Source organism: Perognathus longimembris, chromosome 22, assembly GCF_023159225.1.
Source record: "Perognathus longimembris pacificus isolate PPM17 chromosome 22, ASM2315922v1, whole genome shotgun sequence".
Lineage (NCBI taxonomy): Eukaryota > Metazoa > Chordata > Mammalia > Rodentia > Heteromyidae > Perognathus > Perognathus longimembris.
In genome coordinates, this window is record NC_063182.1 from 10264094 (window position 1) to 10291903 (window position 27810).

At 35.4% G+C, this 27810-nt stretch overlaps 1 protein-coding gene across 1 annotated transcript in view; it reads right to left on the reverse strand.

Annotated features, from left to right (window-relative positions):
- Ap3b1 (adaptor related protein complex 3 subunit beta 1) overlaps positions 1-27810 on the reverse strand; it is a 205786-nt gene that overhangs the window by 16420 nt on the left and 161556 nt on the right. Inside the window, exons 23-25 of the mRNA XM_048331505.1 lie at positions 17237-17468; positions 14478-14562; positions 1086-1183 (exon numbers count right to left, since the gene is read on the reverse strand). Of these exons, the coding sequence (XP_048187462.1) occupies positions 1086-1183; positions 14478-14562; positions 17237-17468 (415 nt within the window). The remainder of the gene's footprint in view (positions 1-1085; positions 1184-14477; positions 14563-17236; positions 17469-27810) is intronic.

The following is a 27810-nucleotide window of genomic DNA, read 5'->3' on the forward strand; positions in this document are numbered from 1 at the left end:
TATAGCAATAATCAACTTCTGAGAAAACAAACGCAAAGCTGGATCTAGTCATTCTTTTCTTTTTTTAATCATTTAAAATTAAGATCAGAGGGGGAAAAAAAAGATTCCTATAAATTTACAGTCTTGTTTGGGATTTCTGCGTGAGATTCTTCGACAACAGGTCTTTCTGATTTTGTGGATCGAAAAGGTTTGGAGTAAATAAATCAGCAGCACTACACAAGGGAGTGCCAGGGAGCATGTTCCTCTCCTCAGATGTGTCTAGTACTTTCTGGAAGCTTGATGAATCTGATCTGACGATCTCAAAATGAAGGGGTCTTTGTTAGATAACATCCTTCAGAGGGGGGAAATAGCTTAGATTCACATATGGCTTTAAAAATAGTTGAATATTCAAAAATATATTCCCTAGTTTTAGAAATGTTATCTATAATCACGTGAAATCCTTGTTACTTTCCTATATTCACATTCAGAAAAAAAAGGCTTCATTTTTTATCAGAAGGTATGCTTGACTCTGGGCCAACCACACTGTAATTGTATTCTGCTGGAAATATTTTCCTTTTAAGGTGTACATTTAGCAGTGTTTCAGCTGATTTATTAAAAACATTTCTTTAATATAAAATTTGGTCAAAAGAGAGGTCTTTTAATGCTATAATTAGGACTTCATTTTGAAGAGTAAGGCACTCTACTGTGTATAGGGAAAATGTATTAGCAGGAGTGGAATAAATAGACCTATAATAAAAACCCCATAGAAACATAGGATTATGACAATATAGCCTTAAAGGGTTAGTGTCCAGTTCCTGGCATTTTATACCAAACAGTTCTTTCATAAGGTGACAAACCACGACTGTCAGAATCAGAAAGCTAAGAATCAATTTGTCACTTTAAAGACATACTAATTAATTTTCAAGTCTAACAAGAACATAAGCAAGCATATACTTTTAAGGTTATCTTATAAGTACAAAGCATTAACAAAAATGGGAAGATTGCACTGACTAATGTGTATTTGAATTTACAGACCAGTTAGCAGAACAAGCATACAGCACAGTTTTTGGTACATAAATTTCTAGTAAATTGTAGTGATTTCTCACCTTGTTCTTTCTTGAAATCTTTCTCTGACATGGCAACAGGTAACAGTAGTTCTCCAACAGATGGCTGAATATTAACATTGAAACAATCATCCTTAGTGCTAAGAAAAAATAAAACCAAAGCTGATTAAATGTGAAATACACGTAATTAAAAAACTATGCAGTTGAATAGATACAATCAAAATATATACCAGAAACTTCTTAGCTTCAATATCACAGCTAAAAAGACTTGAAATTTTTCTCAAATAAAACTGTAGAGAAATACATGTTATCTCAATTTTCTCTTACTAATTGATACATATAGGAAATGGTATCATGTGACACAGAACAAACATACAGACAGACAAACATCATAGACATTACTATTCTTGAGCAACATCTCTGGTTAATTTTGAGATAGGGTCTTCTTTCTGTATCGCTGGAACAACAGATGTGTGTCACTGTGCCCAACTGAGGGTTGAGAAAGGGGTCTTGTGAACTTTATGCCTGGACCGGCCTTGAATCATGATCCTCCTCATTTCTGTTTTTCTGAGTAGCTACAATGACAGGGGTGAGCCACCAATGTCTGGCATTTATTTTACTCTTCTTTATTAATTCATTTTGGTGCTTGGTATGGAACCTAGGACTGTATCCTACAACTGAAAAACACTCCCAGGGTGACAGAATTATAAGAAACAGCAACAAGAGCCAGCCAGGCATGGTGGAAATCATGTAAACCCAGTAGCTGGGAAACTGAGGAAGGAGTATCACAAATTTGAAGACAACCTTGGCTATTCAATGTGACCTTGTCTCCAAAAACAAAACAAATGAAAATGAAAAAAAGTATAAACAGTAGCCAGGGCATATAACCAATTAGGGAGTATGGCTGGCTGCAAATAAGCAGAAATCCAATCAAGTTTCTTGGGAAATGAGTGTTTATTTTGTTTAGAATATAGGAAGTTCTAGAGTCACCAAAGCCCATTAAGTAAACTCAAACAGTCCTTGAGGACCCGGATTTCCCTTTTCTACCACTCCATCCATAGTATGCTGGTTTCCCTCATCGGTGCCACATGGCGGCAGCAACACCTGGTGCCCTGTTTACATTCTAGTTATAAGGGACAGTGATGAGGAAGGAAGCCGAGTAAACAAGCCAGTCAAATCTGTTCTTTGCCATCAGAAAACCAATAGCTTTGTGAACATCCTTCAGAGGGACTTGTATTTTCAGGTTAGAAATGGATCCCATGACAATTGTGAAAGTGATTACAGAGATGAGGACTATGGGTACACGATACCGAACATCAGGATAGGATGAATACAATTTATTCCAGGGGGAGGTAGGGACAAATAATATAACGTGAAGAAAAGAAGATTAAGAACAACTTTTATGCTAGTAGACACCATATTCTTAGAAGCTTAATTATTTTTTCTTCTAAAGGTAGGGTCTGGTTAAATAGCCTAGGTTGGCCTCAAACTCACTTCATAGCCCAGGCAGCACTTTGAGCTCATAATCCTCTGGCCCTCGTCTCCTGAATGCTAGGATTACAGGTGTACCTCACCCCAACTAGCAATGTCTCAGATTTCTTCCACATGTAAATTAACCAAAGCCAACGGATAAACCCCAATTTATTTGTAAACTTAACATTTTCTAGATATGAACTTGATCTTTAAACCGGGTGACTATCTGGGGATTTAGAGAAGAGTGACTCACTTGTCTAGTGTGAGGTAAAGAAATGTCATGTGTTGCATGGTAAGAATTACATTAGAGATATGTGGAAAGCAGATATGTGCTCCATCATTTGTTCTGCAGGAGAGAAATGAGTGTAAACTTTTGTCGGAGGAGGAGACAGCCATTCTTGCCTGTGTGCTGGGAATGGTGCTTGGCCCAGTGTGTCTGCAGACAAGGAGAGTGGCACATTATGACGAGCATCACATACAGCACAACCCTTCATCCCAGTTCGCTCAGGATAGTCCCAGTTATGGCTAGTGTCCTGGAATCACCTTCAGTTAAGAGTCTCTTTTCACTCTCTAAAGGGTGCTGCTGTTGAATTTAATATATGGATACTTTACAAAACTAACACAAATGCGTCAATGTTCCTTACTTTTTTCCCTCCATGCCTGTCCTGGGGCTTGAACTTTAGTGTTTAGCAGCTGTCACTGAGCTTTTTTTTTTTTTTTTTTCTTCTGAAGGCTAGTACTCTAGTACTCTATCCCTAGAGCCACAGCTACACTTCCAGCATTTTGGTGGTTAACTGGAGATAGAAATCTTACAAACATTCCTGCATGGTATGCCTTTGAACTACAATTCTAAGATCTTAACCTCTTAAGTAGCTTAGGTTACGAATGTGAGCCATCAGTGCCTGGGTTCAGTGTTTCTTCTTCTTTTTTAAAAAAATGAACATTTTTTATTAGTATACATTAGATGTATCATTAGGGAGTTGTATATTAGGGAGTATCATCAGGACATTTCCATACATGCATACAGTGCAACCCCACCAACTGTCCCCTTTTATCACTTTCCCATAGATTCAATCCCCATTTCTTTTTTTAAATACAATTTTATCACCATTAAGGTGCTGTACAGAGGAATTACCATTTCATAAGTTTGGTAAAGGGTACATTTTTCTTTTGGACAATGTCACCCTTTCCTTTGCTTTCCCCCAGTTTCCTCCTCTCATCCCTGCCACAAGTTGCACAGGTCATTCTCCATACAGTGTATTCTGAATACTAGGATCACATTTGTTCACCGTTCCTCTCTCTTTCTGTACCCACCTTTTGACCCTCCTAAAAAGAGAACAAAACAAAACCAAAAGCAAAAACAAACACCACCACCACTACCACCAATAACAACAACCAAAGCCCCCATGTTTCCATTTCCTAGAATCTGTTTCAATAAATAGTATTCTAAATGTTCAGAGAAGTTATACCTTTTTGTTCCTCCCCCAAGGTATCCTCCTCCTTTGGTCTGATTGTGTGGGAATGCTTAGAATTCTGTATAAGCCAATCATGTCTAGTTATATTTTTGATCTAGCTTCTACGTGAGAGAAAACATGTGCTGCTTGCCTCTCTAAGGTTGGCTTTACCTCACGTGACATAATTTTTGTTCTAAGTATGTCCCATTTCCTGAAAATGACAGTATTATTCTTTCTAATGGATGGGCAAAATTCCATTGGTTACATATACATTTTTTGATCTGCTCATCTATTGTTGGGCATCTAGCTGTTTCTATAACTTGGCTATTGTGAATGAACATGGATGTGCAAATGTCTTTTCTGTATCCTGACTTATAATGCTCTGGATAGATGCCTAAGAGTGGTATGGCTGAAAACATAAAGTTCTAGGTTTAATTTTTTGAGGAACCTCCAAACTACCTTCCAAGAGTGAGTGTACTAGTTTACATCTCTACCAACATTGCAATAGGGCTCCTTTCTCCTGCAACCCCTCCACCGAGTTCCTGCCAGCATTTATTGTTCAAACTCTGGAGGGTGAACAACCTAACTGGTGTGAGATGGAATCTCAAAGATGTTTTGACTTGCATTTCCTTTATGGCCAGGGATATTGAGCATTTCCTCATATTTTTATTTGTCATCCTTAGTACTTCTTCTGAAAGTCTCTAAAGTTTCTTTGTCCATTGGTTTGTTAAGGTTTTTTTTTGGGGGGGGTGCGATGATTTCTTGAGTTCCTTGTAATATTTTGAATATGAGGCCTTTGTCGGTAAATCCTCACCTCTTAAAACATGTACAACATGTTTCAATGCCCTATTTTCATACATTTATCAAGTACATTGACTAACTTCTCCCTCAATATTTCTTTTTTTTTTTTTTTGCCAGGCCCGGGGATTGAACTCAGGGCCTGAGCACTGGACCTGGCTTTCTTTTGCTCAAGGCTAGCACTCTACCACATGAGCTACAGTGCCATTTCCAGCTTTTTTATGTTTATGTCCTGCTGAGGAATCGAACCTAGGGATCATGCATGCTAGGCAAGCACTCTACTGCTAAGCTACATTCCCAGCCCCCTCCCTCAATATTTCTTAAGGCAATAGGAAACTACCAGACTTTAGGTACTGGAAAGTAAGTGATCTCATTTGTAGTTCAGAAAGGCCTGTGGTAATCTGTAAGGTACAGCAGGGGAGAAACCAAAGGCAGGAGTCTAATCTGGTTATGGCAGGTGTTTGTGGGTTGTTGTTTTTTGTATTTACTGTGCGTTTTACTCAATAAATCACAATGATCCTAAGAAGCAGCTTTTGTTACCCAGACTTAATGATTAAGAAACCTAAATCGTCTGAAGGTGTGGCTTAGCGGCCTAGTACTCAGGGGTCTTGCTGGGATTTGAACATAGGGGCATATGACCCTATTATACTATGCTGCTTCCCTAGTAATACTAAAAATGGGGAAAATGAGCTATTTTATGGATGTTTAATTTAATATTTTTATTAAGAACTGTGAAACTATCTAGAAAGATAAATGACTGATGCATTCTAAAGAATGTTCATTCATTAAAATTTCCCTTCACAAAGTCTTTCAAAAAATCCCAAGGGATATAGCAAAAGCAGTGTTGAAGGAAAGTTCATAGCTCTATGTTTGTACATAAAGAAAACGGAAGCAGCTGAGGTAAATAACCTCATGATTTAACTAAAGCTTCTAGAAAAACAGGAACAAATGAACCCCCAAACTACTAGACAGAGGTTACAAAGATTAGGGTAGAAATAAATGAATTAGAGACCAAAAAAAAGTATATATAAAACCAACAGGGCTGGGGATATGGCCTAGTGGAAAGTATGCTTGCCTCGTATACATGAAGCCCTGGATTCAATTCCCCAGCACCACATATACAGAAAATGGCCAGAAGTGGTGCTGTGGCTCAAGTGGCAGAGTGCTAGCCTTGAGCAAAAAGAAGCCAGGGACAGTGCTCAGGCCCTGAGTCCAAGGCCCAGGACTGGCCAAAACAAACAAACAAACAAACAAAAAACCCCAACAAAACAAAAACTGGTTCTCTGACAAAATTAATAAAAGTTGATAGATCTCTAGCTAAATTGATGAAAAAAGGAGAGAAAAGTCAAAAATAAAGTTAGAGATGATAAAAGAAACATCACAACAAACATCCAAGAAATCCAAAAGATTATGAGGGACTACTTTCCAGACCTATACTCAAATAAGATGGAAAATCTAGTATAAATGGACACACTGCCAAAGGTGATCTAAAAATATACATAATTCCTATCAAAATCCCAATGACGTTCTTTACCAGGATAGAGAAAACAATCCAAAAATTCACATAAACAATAAAAGATCTTGAATAGCCAAAGCAATTCTAGGGAAAAAAAAGTCATGCTGGTATTATGACAATCCCAGACCTCAAACTACCACAGAGCTGTAATAACAAAAACAACAGATACAGGCCTGAAGATCAATGCAACAGACTAGAAGACCCAGAAATCAAGCCATATACTTACAATCATATGGTATTTGATGAAAGCCAAAAACATACACTGGAAAAAGATAACCTCTTCAATAATTGGTGTTGGGAAAACTAGACATCCATCCTCTAAACATCTTAAATACTACTTATAAAAACAAATTCTAGGAAATGGAAACATGGTTTTGTTGGTGTTACAGATTTTTTTGTGGTGGCAAGAGGGAGACACAGGAATGGAGGAAGGAAGGAAGGAAAGAAGGGTGACCAAATGCAGTCATGATATTCAATATACACTATATAAAAAATAAACTATGCAACTATGGGCAGGAATGGGAAGTGGGAAATGGGGGAAATTGTAGGAAAGGGTAACATTGTCCGAGAAGGATTGTACTTACTAACAAACTTAGGGAATCTTAACCCCTTTGTAAAATTCCTTAATAACAACAACAAAAACCCCATGAGGCACCAAAGACTACCATCTCCTCTCATTATACACCCAGAATTTCTAAGTATTACCACCTTAGTCTTCTCATTTATAAATCAAACTCATTCTCAATCCACTGTTTAGTGGGGACATTTTTTATTCTGTTTCCACTTGGATCACAAGGCTTAAATAATCAGTTTCTCAGACTAATTTGAGTCATAATATTGCCTCTCATTTAAGAGATAGTTTATTATCCTTATTATTTTATTTCTAGTTCTTTATATGTAGTTCTCTATATTGTATTCATATCATTGCCTTTAGGAAAGTTGCAAAGTCTCCCTCACAGATTTTTGTACTACCTTTTCAAACTCAATAATTTAAATGAATTTTCTCTTCATCCTAAGACTTTATGGCTTAATGATCTTATCAAATAAAAATTGTAATTTAATCTCTCCTTTCCTAGGACTCACACTGCTGTATAACCTCCCTTTCTATATTAGCTACACATTTCACTATAATGTGATAGCGTTGGGAATGGAAATCTTTGTTTTGCTTCTCTGACTTTAGAAGACACTGTGGTGTTTTCTGTCAGCAATGGGTCATTTAGGCATTTAAATTTACCACTCCGAGGAGGACATTTGAAGCATTATGGAATGACATGTTGTGCTCTTTTTTTCTTTGTTATGGAAAAGGTTAAGTAACAGAGATGCTCTTTTTTTTTTTTAAAAAGTTTTGATACAACTAGATCTTTTGAGAATTTTCTAATTTACATTTTTCCCCAAAGCCAAAGATTTCATCTAAATATTTTAACTTATTGGTACAGTTATATTTAGTATTATCTTCGAGCTTAGAAAAATTTTGTTTTACATTTACCTCTTTTTTTTTTTTTTTGGTTGGTCATGGGGCTTGAACTTGGGGCCTAGGCACTGTCCCTGAACTCTTTTGCTTGAGACTAGCACTCTATCACTTGAGCTACAGTGCTACTTCCCAGTCTTCCTCCTTACAACTCTCTCTCTCCCCTCTCTATTCCCTTTTCTTCCCCCGTCTCTCTTCCCTTCCCTCCCCTCCTCTCCTCTTTCTTTTCATTTTGCCCTGGGGTTTGACCTCGAGGTAATTCAGGTCTCTATCACTTGAGCCCCACATACAGCCCTTTTTGCTTTAGGTGATTTGTCAGTTAAAAGTCTACTGTTTTTTGCCTGGTCAGCTTCAGACCATTTTTCTACCTATGCCTTTATCATGGTTGGGATTACACCTGGCTTACTAAACAAAGTCTTGCCAACCTTTTGCTTGTGTTGGCCTCAAACTGCAATCCTCTTGATTTCCACCTCCTCAGAAGCTGGGATTATAGGCCTGTGACATCACACCTGGCCATTCTTTCCTCTGTAATCATAGTCCATGTTTGTTATTTTTTTCCCCTATGTATTTCTGTACATTCCCTTGTTATGTACTTTGTAAAATATATATTTGCTTTACTCAGAAAACTGAGCACAAGAATTGTATGTAAAACTCAATAGATGGGGGGCAGGGAATATGGCCTAGCAGCAAGAGTGCTTGCCTCCTATACATGAAGTCCTGGGTTCGATTCCCCAGCACCATATATATAGAAAATGGCCAGAAGTGGCGCTGTGGCTCAAGTGGCAGAGTGCTAGCCTTGAGCAAAGAGAAGCCAGGGACAGGCCCTGAGTCCAAGCCCCAGGAGTGGCCAAAAAAAAACCCCAAACAACTCAATAGATGGTAAACAATTTGTCAGTTTCTCTTGTCTGTTAAACATACACATGATCATAGTTTTTGTCAATTTCTCCTACTATATGTATTAGTTTCTGCTATAAATTACAAAACCATGATTTGAAAGTTTTTGACTTTTATTTACTTTTTTTTTTTGCAGGACTTCAATGAACAGGAAACGTGTCTAACTTATACACATACATATTTCATCTTTTTTGTTTTTCATTTTTCCATACCATTCTTTTAGGTAGGGTTCTTATAAACAGCACTGTGAATTTTGTTTTGTGCACTCGTTTAATATAAATAGGACTTAATTCACTGACATAAAGTGTGAAAATCATTATGTGTTATATGGATGGCTCTGGCCAGCCACCTTATTTGTACCATGGTTTTTCCTCTCCTAACTAAGTTAAACTCACCTACTTTTAATTTTTCATTTTCTTTCTCAGTGCAATCATTTGGAAGTCTCTTAGTAGTGTCATTTACTATTTTAAACTATATTTAGATTTGTTTTTACCTTCAATCCTCTTGGTAAATGTGGCAAGAGCTCTATTATATCAGCATCTCACCCACACTTGTTCATGCTGGAATATTGGTTCGCCTTTATTATTATTTATTTTTCATATTATGTGTCAATAATTATTTTTACACAGCAGTGGATCTTATAGAAATCTTTACTCACTACGTTTTTCCTTACTCATTTATTTTCTGTTTCAGATTTAGAAGAAAATTTTACCACAATATTTCTTTGAATAATCCTTCCACAAAGTTTGTGAGGGGTAACCTGATAGAATCTTTGCTTGTCTGAAAAGTGTCTATTTGTATCCTCAAAAATTTCAAGGTCATGTTTTGTGCCAGTGGCTTCCAGAAGCGATGAGAAATTTTACTTCATTCTCCTTACATAGTACTCTTTTTCATCTATCTTCTATTGCTTGGGAAAATGTTCTACAACTTAGCAACTTATATCTTTTTTTTTTTTTTTTTTTTTTTTTTTGCCAGTCTTGGGCCTTGGACTCAGGGCCTGAGCACTGTCCCTGGCTTCTTTTTTGCTCAAGGCTAGCACTCTGCCACTTGAGCCACAGAGCCACTTCTGGCCGTTTTCTGTATATGTGGTGCTGGGGAATTGAACCCAGGGCTTCATGTATAGGAGGCAAGCACTCTTGCCACTAGGCCATATCCCCAGCCCTCTTTATCTTATTTTTAAATTAAAGATATTTTTGTTTTATTCTAGGGCTTGAACTAGGTGCTATCTATCACTGGGTGCTATCTATCACTGATCTTTTGTATCCAAGACTACTGCTTTACCAACTGTGCTATAACTCCACTTCTGTTTTTTTTTTGGGGGGGGGTGGAGATTAGTTAATGGAGATAAAAGTCTTACTGAATTTCCTGTCAGGGCTGGCTTCTTACTGTGATCCTCAGACCACAGCCTCCTAAGTAGCTAGGATTTTAGGTATGAGCCCCTGGCACCTAGCTTAATTACTTTTTTTCCCTTTCAGATTTCTTGTTAGATAAATAAATCTTTATTTTTTCTACTTTCCTTTTCTTCTACTCTAGGTGATTTATTTGTCAGTATTCATCTGTGTCTACTCTTATTGTCTATTCAATTTCTTTCGATATTACTTTTAAAAATGTTTTAAGTAGGTGTACAAAGGAATATTTATGAACACAGTGCCTCTTGATCAATGTCACCCATTTTAACATTCTCACCCATCCCTCCGCTTCCCCCACTTTTCTTAATTTTAGGTTATGTATTGAATTTTTTTTATCATTTAACAAAGAAATTTATGTATACAATGCATCATCTTGATCTGTGTCATCCCTTCAACTTCTTCACCCCCATTGGACCTACCCCTTCCTTTATTTTTCTCAGTTTTGTGGCATATACAAAGCATTCTTGCCTGCATTCCATTCATTTCTCTGTTCAGTCTTCTATCCTTTTGTCCTTGTCCCCACCCCTCTTCCCCCTTTGCAAGTACACATTTTCTGATACTTACTTTGTTGGGCTTTGAGTTAGTCTTTCTAAAGATTTATGCTATTTGTGTTCATAGGGTCTGTTATACTTCAGTTAACTCATTTATAACAGCGTGGGAACCACCTAGTGTGTTTACTTCTAGATTTATAGGCACATTGTAGCTCTCACAAATGAGGGAAACTAGGCAACCCGTGTTTCTCTGTATATATACACACAATGGAGATCTACTCATTCATTAGAAAGAATAATACTGTACCAGTTGTAAGGAAATGGAAAGACTTAGGAAAAACTATATTATGTGTTTTTATTTTTATTTTTTGTTGGCTTTTTGTTTGGTTTGGTTTTTGCCAGTCCTGGGGCTTGAACTCAGGTCCTGAGCACTGTCCCTGGCTTCTTTTTGCTCAAGGCTAGCAGTCTACCACTTGAGCCACAGTGCCATTGCTGGCTTTTTCTATATATGTGGTGCTGAGGAATCGAACCCAGGGCTTCATGTATACAAGGTGAGCACTTTACCACTAGGCCATATTCCCAGCCCCTGTTATTACATTTTTAAGTCTCCAAGAATACTTAAAATTAAATATTTTTCTCATTGTTCTTTTCATAGCAAGAAGCCATGAGGTTTTAGGTAAAATTCTTTAATCTTCCTGGGCTCAAGTTTTCTTCCTTGTACACATGAGGTAATAAAACTTACAGGATTGTTAGGAAAATTAAACATACTGACACACATAATTTCAAGTATTTAGAACAGTACCCAGCACATTGCAATTGCTTGATAGTTATGAGTGATCATTAGTATTTCGAATCTACTGTCTTCTTCTGGTGGGCTGATCTGAGTTTATTAAGTGGGTGACATACTGTTTGGCTATATGTATATGAAGTTGGGAAAAAGGCAGGCAATGGTTGTTCCTCCCATCAACAAACACAAGAATAGCTTTATCCTAGTAAAGCTAGGATTTAGAGAATTTAAGATCATCTGTTTAGGCAGAACTGCATTTCTCTATTTCTGCCTCCTTCACACAAAAGCCGTACTGACTGGGTTCCATGGTTCCTCACACCCATACTTTTTAAGTTTCCCAAGCAAAAACTTTTTTTTTTTTTTTTTTTTTAAATAGTGCTATCCTTAGGCCTCAGATTAAAAATGTGTGCTGCCTACTTACTACTCAGGCCAAAGATGGAAACTGGAAATTGGAAGTTATTCTTTAATTCTCTCATGAATGCTTTAAGACCCCTTCCCTTTGTTGTTGTTGTTGTTGTTGCGGTTGTGGTTGTGGTTATGGTTGTTAACTTACTTTGTGATATTCCACCAGATTTCCTTAGCATTATAGTGCTTTTCTCTCATCAATGTTATGCCCTGTGATATGTATTTTCTCTGCTGTTTATCTCCATTTGCTTTCTAATGGTTAATTCCTAATAATTTCTGGCATGCTAGTAACATTTTTTTTCTTTTTGGTATAATCTTTCTCTTTTAAAGAAAGCATTTTCTGTAGTTTTAATGGACAAAAGGAAGAGTAGATGCAAGTGGCTCAGTCTTTAAGCTAACTTTACGCCAAATCATATTATTTTTCATACTGGTTAAAACACTCTTAAATCCTAAGCATGAATGGAGGTCTATTCGTATACTCTGTTGACCTTTGGAGAAATACATGTAAGTATAATTGTAATTTAATGTAATCAAGGACTAAATTTGACAACCATTTAAAATGCAAAACAAAGAGAAAGCATCAATTCTTATTAAGTACTCACAAAAATATAACTATAGATAATGATCTATCTACCTGAATAACCACAATGATATGAATTACTAGTTCTGTTTTTTTCTAATAAACAAAAGAATATCTGAAAGGCTTATATTCCCTGTTCTCAGAATTTCTGAAAGCTTCTTATTAAATATGGTATTATTGCCTATAATTTTATGTATTGATTTAAATAATGTATTTTGAGAAAAAAATTCACTATCAGCCATTTTTCCTTTCTTTTTATTGACCTTTACTATTATAGCACATCACTAAGCAAAAAGTGCTACTTACTATGCAAAAGGCACAGTCAGTGATTGGCATCTAAGACCAATTGATCTGCTCATTACCACTATCTCCCTACCCCCACTAGTGCTACTATGAAGCTATCGATTTAAACACTGTCGATCGGTTTCCATTTTCTGATTTTGGGCAGGCCAATTAAGAAAGTGAGTAATTGTGATTACACTGCTTCAGGATCAATTACACTTGATGCAAGACAAAGCGCTCTTTTTGGAACACACAAAAATAATTTTTGATCTAGGATGCTTTTATGTTTACTAAAAATCTAACATAAATAATTCATTTATATCTTCATAGTAGAAAAATATATTACTGCAAGTGTTTAATATCTAGGACTATTTTATTAGTGAAATAAATTTATAATTTTTCTAAAATTAAAGAGACATTGAAAAGAAAACAGTTCACAACATTCCCCAACATAATGTAAAGATTAAATATTATCAGAATATTTATCTTTAAAGGAACTTGGTTAATTTTGGAAGACAAAAAACAAATCCTATCTGGCAAATAACAAAAGAAGTCTTTTAATAATAAAAAAAAATCACCTTGAAAAATATGAACACGCTTGATTCTACAGAAATGAAAAGATTCTTTATATGAATTGATAAAATAAAGGTATTTTTTCATTTTGATTCTAGTCTAACATGGTACATGAGCTTTGTCATTGGGCTCACATTGTCCACATCATTAAAATGAATATACCTCTGGTGTTGGAGGCAAATCTATTTAGAGTGATGTTACTCATAGTCTAGTGTTCAGTAATATTGATCTGTGTTGTTTGTCTAATAGAAAAATAATAAACAATTACTAAGCAATGTTGGGAAAAGTAATCAGTTTTTATATATCACTAATATAGCAGACCTCCCAAAACATAAAGGTGATGATCTGCATAAAATCAATGTGTTATGCTACATTGCTTATATTCATCACTGCAGGTTCTCGGTAATAAAAGGTATAACATTAGGCATGAATTACTGCTAAGCTGAAGAAGTATCTGGAAATAAAGGGCTCTAGTATTTAATTTAGAAATTTATTTAAAAATGTCTTTGTCTTAAACTTGGATATTCTATATCATTACAAATTCTCTTCTGGTTAAAATTCAGGTAAGTAAAACATTTCAATTTGTTTTAGAATAGAAACAAAGCAAATTCAATTCAAAATAAGTTTGTACTCTATACTAGAAAAATATAAATAAAAGGAATTCAAGGATAATTTTCAGATGTATAAATATCTCTATACTAATTTGCAAGTGGCCTCTAGATTTCATCAGCAATACATAAAACATTATATGAAAACAGTAATGACAATGAAATTTAAAGTCCTTTTGAATATCAAGCATCTAATCACATAATGTTCTCTTAAGCAGTTTGTAAATTAAAGTAAGAAGGGGGAAATATATAGGTTTACAAACAGTAATATTCTATTGCCCAAGAAACTCAAGCTATTTCAAAATGACATATTGTGTAAAAAGAGACTTTTTCTTATTCATTAATATTATGTGAGTTTCTAAGTTCTCCTGAAATTTCCAAAGCTATAGTGTTAAAATATGTTTTTTAAAAAAAACCTCTTTATTTAGCAATAGCTTTATTTATCCAACACATTATGAATTTCAATGACTTATGGCAGACTATAACGACTATGTGTGTAGGAAACACGAAAACTATACATACTGTACACAATTTACACAGCTATTCCATAGCAGTTCAAATAGAGTAAAAAAAAAAAAAACCAACATTTTAAATGTTAAAATGTTTGATCTCTCACAAAAAAAGAGCTGTTGAAGGCCTAGGTTTTGATCTGCTAACCTTAGAGGTAATATAAAATAGAACAACAACTGAACTTACCACAACTGGAAACTGGCAGTCTGTGTAGAATCACAAAAGTCGATACCCATTGAAACAGTAATGGATGCTTCAGGCTCAAGAGAGTCTAGGAAATAAGATAATTTAGACATGGAAGATGTGAAAAAGAGGCAAACGAGACACTGAACATTCATTCATGAAATATTTGTGATTTGGTGGTTAGAAGAGCCAAACTTGATGGCCTATAAGAAAATTTTCAAGTAATAATGTTAAGGAAATTTGCTGGGCATTGGTGGCTCGTGCATGTAACCCTAGCAACTCAGGAGGCTGAGATCTGAGGATTGAGCTATTTCTTTAGTGAATTCTTAACATCTGTGCCACAAACATGGCTGGATTTGTTTGGTCTTCTTTGTATCTGACACAACACTAGGAGGAAAACCTGTCATCTCTAAAACATGATAGCATTTATGATTTAGCTCTCTCTACATCCTGTACTAGTGTATTTCATTTGACAAAGTGACAGCTCTCAAGATGCCCTGTTGATAGCAATCTTTGACACTGCTTGATATTGTCTTCAGTCTTACGATAATTAACTGTGAGGTTAGTGCCATGCTAATTCTGGAGGACAGTTTGTGATCAATGGTATGTTTTATTACATGAGTGCTTCAGAAGCAAAATGATCAGCATAAAATTATTCATATAATAGATTTTTATAATATTTGGAGCCTACTAAATTGGGAAAGCTTGCTCAATTAGATAACTGTATTTGGATACTGTTTCTGGATTTGTGATATATGGCTATGTAGAAATGGCTGAAAAACACTGGCTGCATTACACCACACCACTGATAATGAAAAATGTAATCACATAGCCGTCATTCACTTTGATGTGACAGTTGTACAGTAACTAGTGAAATCTTAGCTGAACTCAAATTTGTCAACTGTTAATGGAAAGTCACTGAAGATAAGACAAGCTTAAGGCTATTCTGCATTTTTCAAATCTCCTATATATTTGGTCTCTTTGGAAAACATGGTACATTAATACAGGTATTCTTATAAGGACTCCAGTTCCATGCTAAAGTCAGGGAAAAATCTAGACAAAGGTCATTGTATATTACAAACAAAAAGAAAACAGGTTGGTGACAGACAAGAAAGCTGCTGGACCCCCTGAATACCAGTAAGGGCTGAATACATAAAACATACTACTTAAAAAAAAAAATCCCCAAACGAACACGAGTGTTTGGTTTTTGTTGCATTCTTAAGATGTTGGAAGACTAATTTAGACATATCATGTTCTATAACTCTACTGATAAGAAAGTCTGATAACTCTCTTGAAGTCATTCAATAAATGCCAACAAGGGCTGGGAATATGGCCTAGTGGCAAGAGTGCTTGCCTCATATACATGAAGCCCTGGGTTTGATTCCCCAGCACCATATATATAGAAAACGGCCAGAAGTGGCGCTGTGGCTCAAGTGGCAGGGTGCTAGCCTTGAGCAAGAAGAAGCCAGGGACAGTGCTCAGGCCCTGAGTCCAAGGCCCAGGACTGGCAAAAATAAATAAATAAAAATAAATGCCAACAAATGAATGAAACATTGTAGTCATAAAAATTTGCCGAAGAATGGAAAAGAAAAGCCTTTAACCAGTACTGAAGCAATGGTATGTATCCATATTTTATTTCGATGTTAAGGTCATAGTATAAAATTTATTATATTTATTTCTTCTATTCTACATAGGCCAATAAAAGGTCAACTCATCAACTCATTATGCCAGCTGAAAGAAACATTAATACTGTTCTACTGTTTTAACCTTTGGATAACATTTTCAACCTTCAGGCAATTCATATATCAGGTACTTGACACTTCTTAAACTAAACTAATTTTTTAACTAGATAAAAAAAGGGCTTGATTATAAGTAACAAGAAAGATCACAAATTGGTATAATCTGAAGTTCTTTGGTAATATATTAAGTTTGCAAAAATAATTCAATAAAAATCAGGATACTCTGCATTCTTTAAATTGTCTTAATTATTAAAATGTCAAAAATGGCATTAAACATATTTTGCAATCAATATAATTTACCTCCACTTAAAAAAAATTTTTGGTTGCTTTCAGTTTACCATGATATTGAAAAGGATCAAAGGACACGCGCGCACACAACACACACACACACACACACACACACTTAATGAAACCTACCAAACATTATTTACATTGTTTAGAAAGGTGGTAGAGCACAATGGGAATAGGCTGGAGGCGTGTGCGTGCGTGCGTGTGTGTGTGTGTGTGTGCGCATGTAAACTTTTTCTAAGCAGTCTTTGTAAATGTATGGTGGACATAACACAATAAAACTTTCTCATAGTACAAGGCATGTTAACTCAAAAATTAAAAAAAAAAAAAAGCCTGTCAGGGTTTATCCTTTAGAAACTGTTTTATTCCTTTGTGAAAAATATAGCAAAAATATATAAAGGCAGGTAAGCTGGGTGGGCAATTTTGATTCTGCAGATTGATCCTTTCATCACTACTGGGATTACTATTGCTGGGACTTAATTCACTAAGTCAAAGAAGTATCTTTCTTATATAACAAATGCAAGCTCAAAAGAAGGAAAACAGGACTTGGGTTTGAGCCCTCAAACTACAACCACCAAATTAGGAAAAAAAAAAAAGGAAAACAAATATAAACTGGGCATGCTAATAGCCAATAAAATAATGTTCTTTTACCGTCTTAATTAAAAGGAATCTACTATTAAAATAAGAAACATTTGGTTATCAAATAGAAAGTTTTAAGTAAGAATTGATATTTACCTATTGGATTAAACACATGCATTTGCATGCCTGTAGGAAGTTTTTTGTCCCCTATGTGGATGTTTTCTATCTTTCGATCTGAAGTATTGTTAAGTGTAATTTGCACAGAGACCATCTTATCACCAAAAACGGAAGGTTGTCTTGGAAAGAAATAGTGGGCGGCCAGTCCTTTCCCACTCATTCGATGAAGCAGAACATGTGTTTTCATTGGTACAAAGACAGGAGCAGCAACCTATTGAACATGGGGAAGCAAATAAAAGATGAATTAATGAATATAGTTATTAATTCTCTTACGAAAGAAGCAAATGTTTATGATATTTAACTTCTAGTTTCTCTGAAATATTACACAAATCACAATAATAATAGAAGTATATAACACTCATAGTTATTAGCCAGAAATAATATTAAAATGTAATATAAATGTCTTTGAAACAATATCATTTTTTCTGTACTCTTCAGGCATATATTAAGATATTTTGCTAAGAAGAAAATAACTACATTTTATTAAAAATTTTTTTCCTTGTGCCAGTCCTGGGGCTTGAACTTAGGTCCTGGCTACTGAACACAGGGCCTGAGCACTGCTCCTAAAGTGTTTTGCTCAAGGCTAGTGTTCTACCACATGAGTCAGAGTTCTACTTCCAGCTTTTTGGTAGTTAATTGGAGGTAAGAGTCTCACACCTGCTCTGGTTGGTTTTGAACTACAATCCTCAGATCTCAGTCTCCTGAGTAGTTAGAATACAAGTGTGAGCCACTGGCACCTGGCTGTTATATAATTTTAAAAAACAGGTTCTTGCTTGCTATGTAGTTATGTAGCCTAGGGTAGTCTCAAGAAATTCTCTTGCTTAGTTTCCTGAGTGTTGGGATTATAGATGTCTGCCACCACACCTGGCATGTATAATACATTTTAAAAATGAGTTTTGGGGCTGGAAATGTGGCTTAGTGGTAGAGTGCTTGCTTAGCAGGCATGAGGCCCTGGGTTCGATTCCTCAGTACCACATAAACAGAAAAAGCCAGAAGTGGCAATGTGGTTCAAGAAGTAGTGTGCTAGTCTTGGGGTGGTGGGGGAGAAAGAGCTTTAAGGTTTTTACCAGCACCCCCCCCCCAAAAAAAAAACAACAACCTGGTACCATGTATAGCCATTTGTTAACTTCACCACTAGTTTTAATAGGTTGTCAGTTGGTTGTTTTGGGTGTTTCAACTATAAGACATTGCAACTATAAAAATGTATCATCTACAAATAATTAACAGTGTGTGCTTTTGTTTTCAATTTTGGTTCTTTGTATGTATTTTTTCATCCCCCAAATTTCTTCTACTGCAAGCTAAGACCATGGCTTTCTGTTTCAGGTGGCTTCACTTTTTTGCTTTAATGGATAAAAAGATCTTTTCCTACTTCAAAGTCAGTTAATAGTCATATTACCTACAGTTTGTAGTTCACGTGAAATTGATTGGCCTATATTAACTATGTTTAATTTTTTTCTCCAACATTTAAATCAATTGTTGACATGAGATCATGAATAGTCTTTTCTCAATAACTTATAAATGAAAACATTTCTGGAGCTAGATTAATCTGTTAAACCCACAGTAAAACAGTGTCATTTCTTAGAGTGCTACAATATAATTCAATTATTTGGTAACACAAATCTTTCCTCCTTTCACCATTCTCCAATAATTTTGCTGGCTAATCATCTCTTTATCCTTCCCTTGAATGTTAGATTCTTAGTTAAATTCTTTCCTGAATCTCATTTTGATTGAACTCATAAGCAGCATATTAAATGAAGAAATGCTATCTTCTAAGGCCAAGTTCTAGCTATCTTTCTATTTAAAATAGAGGTATTGCAAATCAGGCATGGCACTTAACACCTGATGATGTTATAAGTTATTAACAATATTAATTCAATAAGCTCAATAAAATTTCAATAAAAGAATCATATCAAATATGAATATAAAATGATAAAATGTCTTCTAGGCATCACTAAAACATGGTATTTTCAAAAGGATCAGTTTATAAATGTCAAAAAAAACAAGTCAAAATTTATGGATTTGCAAATTTATAACTGATATAAGTTATCTAAATTTTGGAAATAAAGTAATGAAGCAAGTACTCAATCCATTCTACTATAGTCTTCTGATAATAATAAACAGCCTAGTTCCCTACCCCTACACCCAGGAATTTCAAGTTTTTAAAGTATTTTTATTTCTTCTTTTTTTTTTTTTTTTGGCCAGTCCTGGGCCTTGAACTCAGGGCCTGAGCACTGTCCCTGGCTTCTTTTTGCTCAAGGCTAGCACTCTGCCACTTGAGCCACAGAGCCACTTCTGGCCGTTTTCTGTATATGTGGGTGCTGAGGAATCGAACCCAGGGCCTCATGTATACAAGGCAAGCACTCTTGCCACTAGGTCATATCCCCAGCCCAAGTATTTTTATTTCTGTACATAGGTTGTTTTGACTGAATAAATACTATTTGTAGCCAAGTGTGATGGCACATATCCATAATGCCAGCACTTGGAAGGCTGAGCAGGAATCTTCACTTTATGGCCAGCCTGGGCTACATAAAAAAATTTTAAAAAGATCTTCTATGTTCAAGAATGTTAACTAAAAAAAAAGAATGTTAACTCTCAACTCTGGCACCAGTGGCTCATGCCTGCAACTCTACCTACTCAGCAATCCGAGATCTGAGGGTCATGGTTCAATGCCAGCCCAGGCACACAAACCCAAGAGACTTTTATCTTCAATTGCCAGCAAAAAGTTGGAAGTGAAGGGGTGGCTAAAGTAACAGAGTGCCAGCCTTGAATGAAACAAAGGACCGAGTTCAAGTCCCAGGACTGACAGACACAGACACATAGACATACACACACCCCACATATACACACACCCCACATATACACACATACATATAAAAGAATTTTAATATTGTCATAATAAATCCTCAGCTGTTGATTAGTATGCATCCAAACAACTACTCTCAGTAATGAACATTCAGTCAAAGATAAAATGGGCTGAGCTGGGAATGCAGCTCAGTGGTAATGTGCTTGACCAATATGTGCAGGGTTGGGTTTGGTCCTTAGCACCTCAGAAGAAAAAAATATATAGGCAACTGAAACAGGCACAGGAAAAGGTATGTGTGTGCATAAGAGTACATATAAAGATTTTATATTTATTTATGTATACACAGGTATATCAGCAAGAATCATATTTTCTCTCATCAATTTACATAAACTTTAATAATCAACCTTAAACATAAACCCTAAGTGATACTATGGGTTTGGGCTCAGCGCCTTGCACTTGCTTAGTTGTTCTCTACCATACCTCCAGTCCTGTTTTTTGCTAGTTACTTTGGAGATGTAGTCTGGCAAACTTTTCTGCCAAATCTGGGCTCAAACTTTGATCTGAATCTCAGCCCCCTGAGTAGCTAGGATTACTGGTATGAGCTACCGTATTCTAGTTCTAGTATTACAGGATGATTCCTATAATTAAATAAGTACACTAAAAACTCTAACCAGGTCTTAATCATATCTACACTGCTCCTGAGATACAGATGCCATTAAATCATTAAATAAATGTTGATGTAGTCAGTTTTACTTCTGTGGAAACTACTAAAAGTTTAGGCAGTGGGATACATGAATGGACTGAAGAAAGGTGAGCAAATGCAATCATAATATCATAATGTACATTATGTAAAATTTAAACTATGTTATTTGAGGGTAGAGATGGGAAGGAGGAAATAGGGGAGAATGATGGAAGGGGTGACATTAACTAAGAATTATTGTACAGAATCATAAACACTCTATACAACTACTTAATAAAATAAAGTTTAGGCTGCAGATTATATGGGGAAAGAAAAACAGAACTATAATGTAAATAGGAATATGATTTAAACATTGGAGAGAAGCAAGTATAGCAGCTTGGAACTTAAATGTCCCTAAAGACCCACATGGTAAAGGCGTGGTCCACATCTATGGCCAAATCACCCTGAATGTGCCCACTCTTCGAATAAAGGCTTGGTTCTCAGCTTGGTGCCATTGGAAGATGATAGCAAACTTGACTGGGATGAGACAGAATCTCAATGTAGTTGTTTTTTTTTTTTTTTTTTTTTTTTGCCAGTCCTGGGCCTTGGACTCAGGGCCTGAGCACTGTCCCTGGCTTCCTTTTGCGCAAGGCTAGCACTCTGCCACTTGAGCCACAGCGCCACTTCTGGCCGTTTTCTGTATATGTGGTGCTGGGGAATTGAACCCAGGGCCTCATGTATACGAGGCAAGCTCTCTTGCCACTAGGCCATATTCCCAGCCCTCAATGTAGTTTTGATTTGCATTTCCCTGATGGATAATGATACTTGACATTTTCTCACATATTTACTGGTCATTTGTTTTGCTTTGGTGCCAGTCCTGGGGCTTGAACTCAGGGCCATTTTGAACTGATCCACTCTGAACTCATTTTCACATAGCATGAGAGACAAAGACTGAATCTCATTGAGTCTTCTCAATGCTGATATCCAGTTTTCCGACATTATTTGTTGAAGATGTTTGTTGGCTTTTCTCCAATGCCTTAAAAAATCATCTTTATGGATAATCACTAGTGGTAACGATGGAAGCTTATTTCTGGGTCCTCTATTCTAGTCCAGTTGTCCATGTGCCTGTTTTTGTTAGTGCCATGCTGGTTTTCTTAGTAGAACGCTACAGTCTCATTTGAAATCTGGAGTTGTGATCCCTCTGGCACTGGTCTTTTTGCTTATGATTGTTCTGACTGCTTGATGTCAGCCATGAGGCCTGAACTTGGGGGCCTGGGCACTCACTCTGAGTTCACTCAAGGTGAGTGCTCTACCGTTTTGAGCCACAGCGCAGCCTCTGGTTTTCTGGTAGTTAACTGGAGATATGAGGCTCATGAGCTTTCCTGCCTGGGCTGGCTTTGAGCCATGATTCTCAGAGCTCAACTTTCTGAGTATCTAGAATTACAGGTATGAGCCACCAGCTCATACCTGTTTGTGTTTCTATATTAATAATGAATAATTCTGCCAACCCACAAAGACGGTGGGTCTTTACATCTTCCAGTTCTCTTCTTCAATTTCTTTTTTCAGTGTTATATAGTTTTCATTGTAGAAGTTTTTCACCTTCTTGGTTTATTCCTAGGTTTTGGAGGTTGCTTCTGAGGGGGAGAGACTATTGTAAATAAGATTATTTTCCTTGTTTCTCAGCATATTTGCTATTAATATGCCCCAAAGCAGTAAGTATTTTTCATGTTAATTTTGTATTGTGCTGATTTGCTAAGAGTTTATTATAAGAATTTTTTTCAGATCTTGGAGCCTAATCTTAGGGTCTTTTCACTTCTTTTCCTATTACTGTTGAAACAACTACTCACTCCATTCCAGTCACCCTAACTCTATAGGCAATCTTTTTTTTTTTTTTTTTTCTGGTGCTATTTGTGAGGCTAGAACACCAGGCCTGGGCACTGTCCCAGAGCTTTTTTGCTTAAGGCTAATGCTCTACTACTTGAGCCACAGCTCTACTTCCAGCTTTTTGATAATCAGAGATAGGAGTCTCACAGATTTTCCTGCCTGGACTGGCTTTGAACTATAATCCTCATATACCAGAGTCCTGAATAGCTAGGATTACGGGTCTGAGCCACCAGCTCCTAGCTTTCCATTGGCAATACTTTTATGTGGGTCATAGCCCTACCATAGGACCTTGGCGCTGGGCAGTCCCTCTGCCTGGAATATGCTTCCTCCCTTATGGCTTAGCTCTGACTTGTCTTGCTCCATTGTTACTCAATTAATGAGGTTTAATCCAACTGCATTTCTTCCTCCTGATTCCATTTTTTCTTTTTCCATAGCCACTTGATTCTTTCTTTAACACAATATATAATTAACTTTTATTACTTGTTTTCCTATCTACTAACTCACTTAAATTCTTGTATAAAACATAATCTTACCACTTTGGCACAAAGTATATTTTTACTATTTTAAATATAGATTTTTACAAATAATACACTTCTAGAATTGGGTATACCTGTACTTGGATGCTGACTGTTCAATTCTCATATTTCCTAAAAATACTACAGCTGTCTCACTGCAATGTGGTGATGGGTGGAGATGATTAATTCTAACATTTATTTCAGGAAATGACTTGAAATTTTCTATTATACTTAACTGCACAGAAATTTTAAAATGCTATCTTTTAAAGACACACAACTTAACTATTAGCCCTCCTATGGTAGAAATACTAGCAAAATCTAGTTTCAGCTGTAAGGATTATTTTAATCAAGTTTGTATAAAAAGCAGAGGGCAAGAAATAATGCTAGAAAAGATTAGATTTTGATTTAATTATCCGATCACTGATGTTCAAAGAGTTAAAAATTTTGCTGCATTATAAGGAAATGATACGGATCACCTGTACTATGACATATTCTTAAGGAAGTAATCAGTTCAATAGCTATAGTAGTATAGCTTCCCCCAAGAGTTAAAAGAACAAAAAGCATCAAGTAACAGTAAGATGATCCTCTACAAATCTTTACCCAGTATATGTTTAAATAATAAAAGTCGTTTGTGTATCTTTAGATGGTTTGTGAAAATAAGCAATCAATTCTGCAGACACAACATTATTTCTAAAGGAAATCTATGTGACTCATGATGCCTGCAGATACACAGAGACAAACCACACATATTTTATCAGTTTATTACAGTAAGCAAATAAGCGTGGAATGAGAGTGCACATAACTGTCTACTTAGTGCTTACTGAAACATTTATAAGAGCTGTTATCTCCCTAATAACAGACAGACAGCGTGCAATTTTAGAGAGGAGAAAAGCTTCATATTTTTTAACACTTCACTAAAAAGTAACTGAAGAGTGTAAAATGAAAAATACTCTGTGCAGTTAGCTGGTAATGGACCATATTATCAACTCAAGTTAGATTTATAGGATACAAACTAGTCACTAATAGTTATTTTATGACATAGCATGTCTGCTTTTTTGGAGATTATTAAGATTAAAGTTGTAAAACTTCTTTTGAACATAGCTGTTCAAAATGATTGAATTATAAAATTTAGAATGAGATTTGAAAAATAAAACATGGAATATAAAGTAAGTGGCTTAAAATAAACCTTGTTCAGCACCTGCATTAGTATTTCAAAGATGATATTTCCACATAAAGCTTTATGAAAACAATGTTTCCCAACCTTTATGCTTTAATTCATATTACTCAATCATTTTTTAGCATTAACAATCTATTCTGCTTTCTAAATTTAAAAAACATTGAAGATCTGCAGGATATTAAATGATTTCTTTGTATCTATCTGTTTGGCTTATTTTATAGCAGAATCAATTTATATATGATTTATAAAAACGATAAGGTAAGAAAATAGCTGTAAACAGAGGTAAGCTTCATATTTAAAATTAGTGATTTTAAAGCCAATGTATGTCTCAATTTTGTGGAGCAGAAAGCTACAATGTTGTCATTTTATCAATATGCCGTAGAGAGAGTGAGTCTTTATTTTACTTTCAGTTCATTGCATTAAATCTACTAACTAGGTCAGGATTACAAAAGGAAAAGGCAAATTTGGTCAATTCTTACCTAAAGCATAGACTCAAAAGAAATATATTCAAATCTTAAATCACTACTTATTTACAACCATTTATTATACATAGGGAGAATTTTCCTTTTTTTATGGATTCATGTATTGAGTAAGTTTAATAAACAGATAAGCAATGTATATCATAGGCAAATACAAACATTATGAGGATTTTAGACTTTTTAAGAGTAAATTATTATTCATTAAGAATAAAATACTGTTATTTTTCTGAAATATAGAGCTAGATTTCAACAAAACTTAGTAAAGTAAGGCACAATGTTTAAAAAGGCAAAATTTACACAGTTAATATACGATTACAATGTTTTGATGTCTTGGTGGGGGTAGGAAGTATGCAACATAGTTTAAATATTCTTTTAAAGGAATTTACCATTATAAAGTAACATTAAAATTTGATACAATAAAATATATTTTATCTAGAAAATAAAACTTTATTCTTGAATTTTTATTGCTGAATTACACTATTTTTTTAATGTTAGGCTTTAATTATATACCTAATTCAAAAGGTTTCGAATATAGAAATTAAGAAATCAGATCACAGTCATCTGACCAAAGTAAAAGTAAAATGCATTTTCAGCATCCTCTATTGATACTTTGAAGTTCCAAGCTTTATGAATAAAGTTAAAACACTGGATATTCTAATGATTTTTCCTATTACATTTTTGTTTATCACGAATACAAAATGGGATCAGAATGCACCAAACTTCAACATAAGTCTCTGTACAACTACTGTAAAGTGACTGTTGAGTATAATACTCATTCTCAGTAACACATCAAGGTTAATCTTTAAAATCTGTGAAGCTGACTGGAGGTGCAGCTCAAGTGTAGAATGCTACTCAGGAGCAAAATTTGTGAAGGGATTCTCTTATATCAGTTAGAGACAAATTAAAGAATGTCTTCATATTTTCAATACTGGCGACATCTGGAAAAAAGCAGTTTTATCTAATTTATTCATCACCAAAGGAACAAAGCCAAAGCAATGTCTGGTGAATGTGGATGGTTCTTTCACCATGGCTTTCTGGTTTGATAGTATATAAATAACCTTCCTAGAACTAATAGATTTCAATATATCCCAGACTATTTCCCATAGAGACTAACGAGCTAGGTAAGTGAATCTCAGACTATTTCCCGTAGAGACTAGGTAAGTGATCATAGGGAGAACTTTCTTATGTGGGTAAATTAGGTATTCTAGGAAGTAATTGTGAAAACCCACTTTCAGTAATCAGTATAGATTATGATAAATTACGTTCTCACTTATTTTTAAACCAATGCATTTAAAAATGTATTATGAACATTAAATGAGTATGTTAACTTATGCATGGTGCTAAGGAGGAAGGCACCAGCAAATGATAGCTGGAGGTCAAATATAATCCACTGGCTATTTGATAATTTCTATATAACTTGCACACAGAGAATGGTTATTACTCTTTTTTATTGGTGGTGGTGGTGGTGGTTCTGAGGCTTGAAATCAGAGTTTTGTGCATCTTATCACTTGACCTAAGTCTCTATTTATTCTTGCACTTGTTATTTGGAGATGGTATATAGCAAACTGCTCTGCCTGGGCTGGCCTTCAACTGTGGTACTGCAGATCTCAGCTTCCTGAGCAGCTAGGATTACAGGTGTGTGTTCACCAGTCCTTAGCTTTAAGTCTACATTTTTCAGAGGGTTGAGAAGTCAAAAGAAAATTTATAAAGTATAGGAAACTCCTATTTTAAGTGCTTATAAATATTTACTGCAACAGAAACACACTTACTCACTTATATACTATATCAACTTTTGTACCACAATGGCAATGTTAAGTGGTTATGATTCAGAAGGCTGAAAATATTTACTATCTGGCCTTTTATTATTTTTTTTAAATAGTTTGTTGGGCTGGGGATATACCCCAGTGGAAGAAGCACTTGCCTAGGAAGTACAAGGTTTGATCCCTATCAAGTTTGTGGCCCCCTGGATGTAGGACATATTCCCTTTATACTGGCTTTGAGATGAAGAATTACTTTATGATACTACTCTATTCTTTCCTCTCTCCAAAGGTGAATATGAAAGCTTTACTGTCAGTATATTTAATGTTTTTTTAAAAAAATTGTCAGTATATTTAATATTAAAAAATAAGCTTAAAACCTAAAATGATGTTTGTGTGTGTATGTATCTTTCCCTTTTAACTTTATAACTTTCACTTTAATACTACTAATAAAAAATATCTGATTTTCAAAGTATTTATTGTAAGGATTCCATTATTTGGTTATGGTAAATTTCACCAGAATCCAGAATACTCTACACACATACAAAAAAATTATGCCTTGTGTTATGCTGCTTTATAACAGATATCATAATCATTTGGTATTAGTGGTTCTGTTGCTTTCTCATTCAAAATATGAATGATAAAATACAAAAAAAGGTAACAAGCCTGAGATGCAATGATGTCTTTGAATTCTATTTATAAGACTCCAACACTTAGAAATGTGCACTGTTCCTAGCATTCATTTCTTTTTTTTCAATACTGTTATCAGGGCTTGGACTGAGAGCCTTGATTTGCTCATTACTGGTACCCTACCTCTTGAACCACATCTCCAGCCTAGGATTTTCTGGCTAATTAGAGTCTTGTAAACTTTGCTGCTGTCTTTGAGCCTCAATCCTCAGATATTAGGTTCCTGAATAGCTATTACTTGATGGACACTTCAAACTATTCTTAAACTTCTGTCTTTAAAAAGTGAGTATTTGTTGAAAAGTATCTGAAATACTATGGAAATAAAACCTAAGATCCCAGGTCGGGCATGTGGCTCATGTGATTTCAAGTACACAGAAAGTGGCTATCAGGAGGATTGTGGTTCAAGGTCTGCCAGGCAAAAAGTTAGGAAGACCTTAACAAATAAATCAGGAATGATGGTATGTATCTGTCATCCTAGCTATAAGAAGGAAGCAAAATAGGAAGATATCAGTGCAGGGTAGCTAACATAGATTCATCTACAGATAGATTAGATAGATAGAAAGGTAGAATCT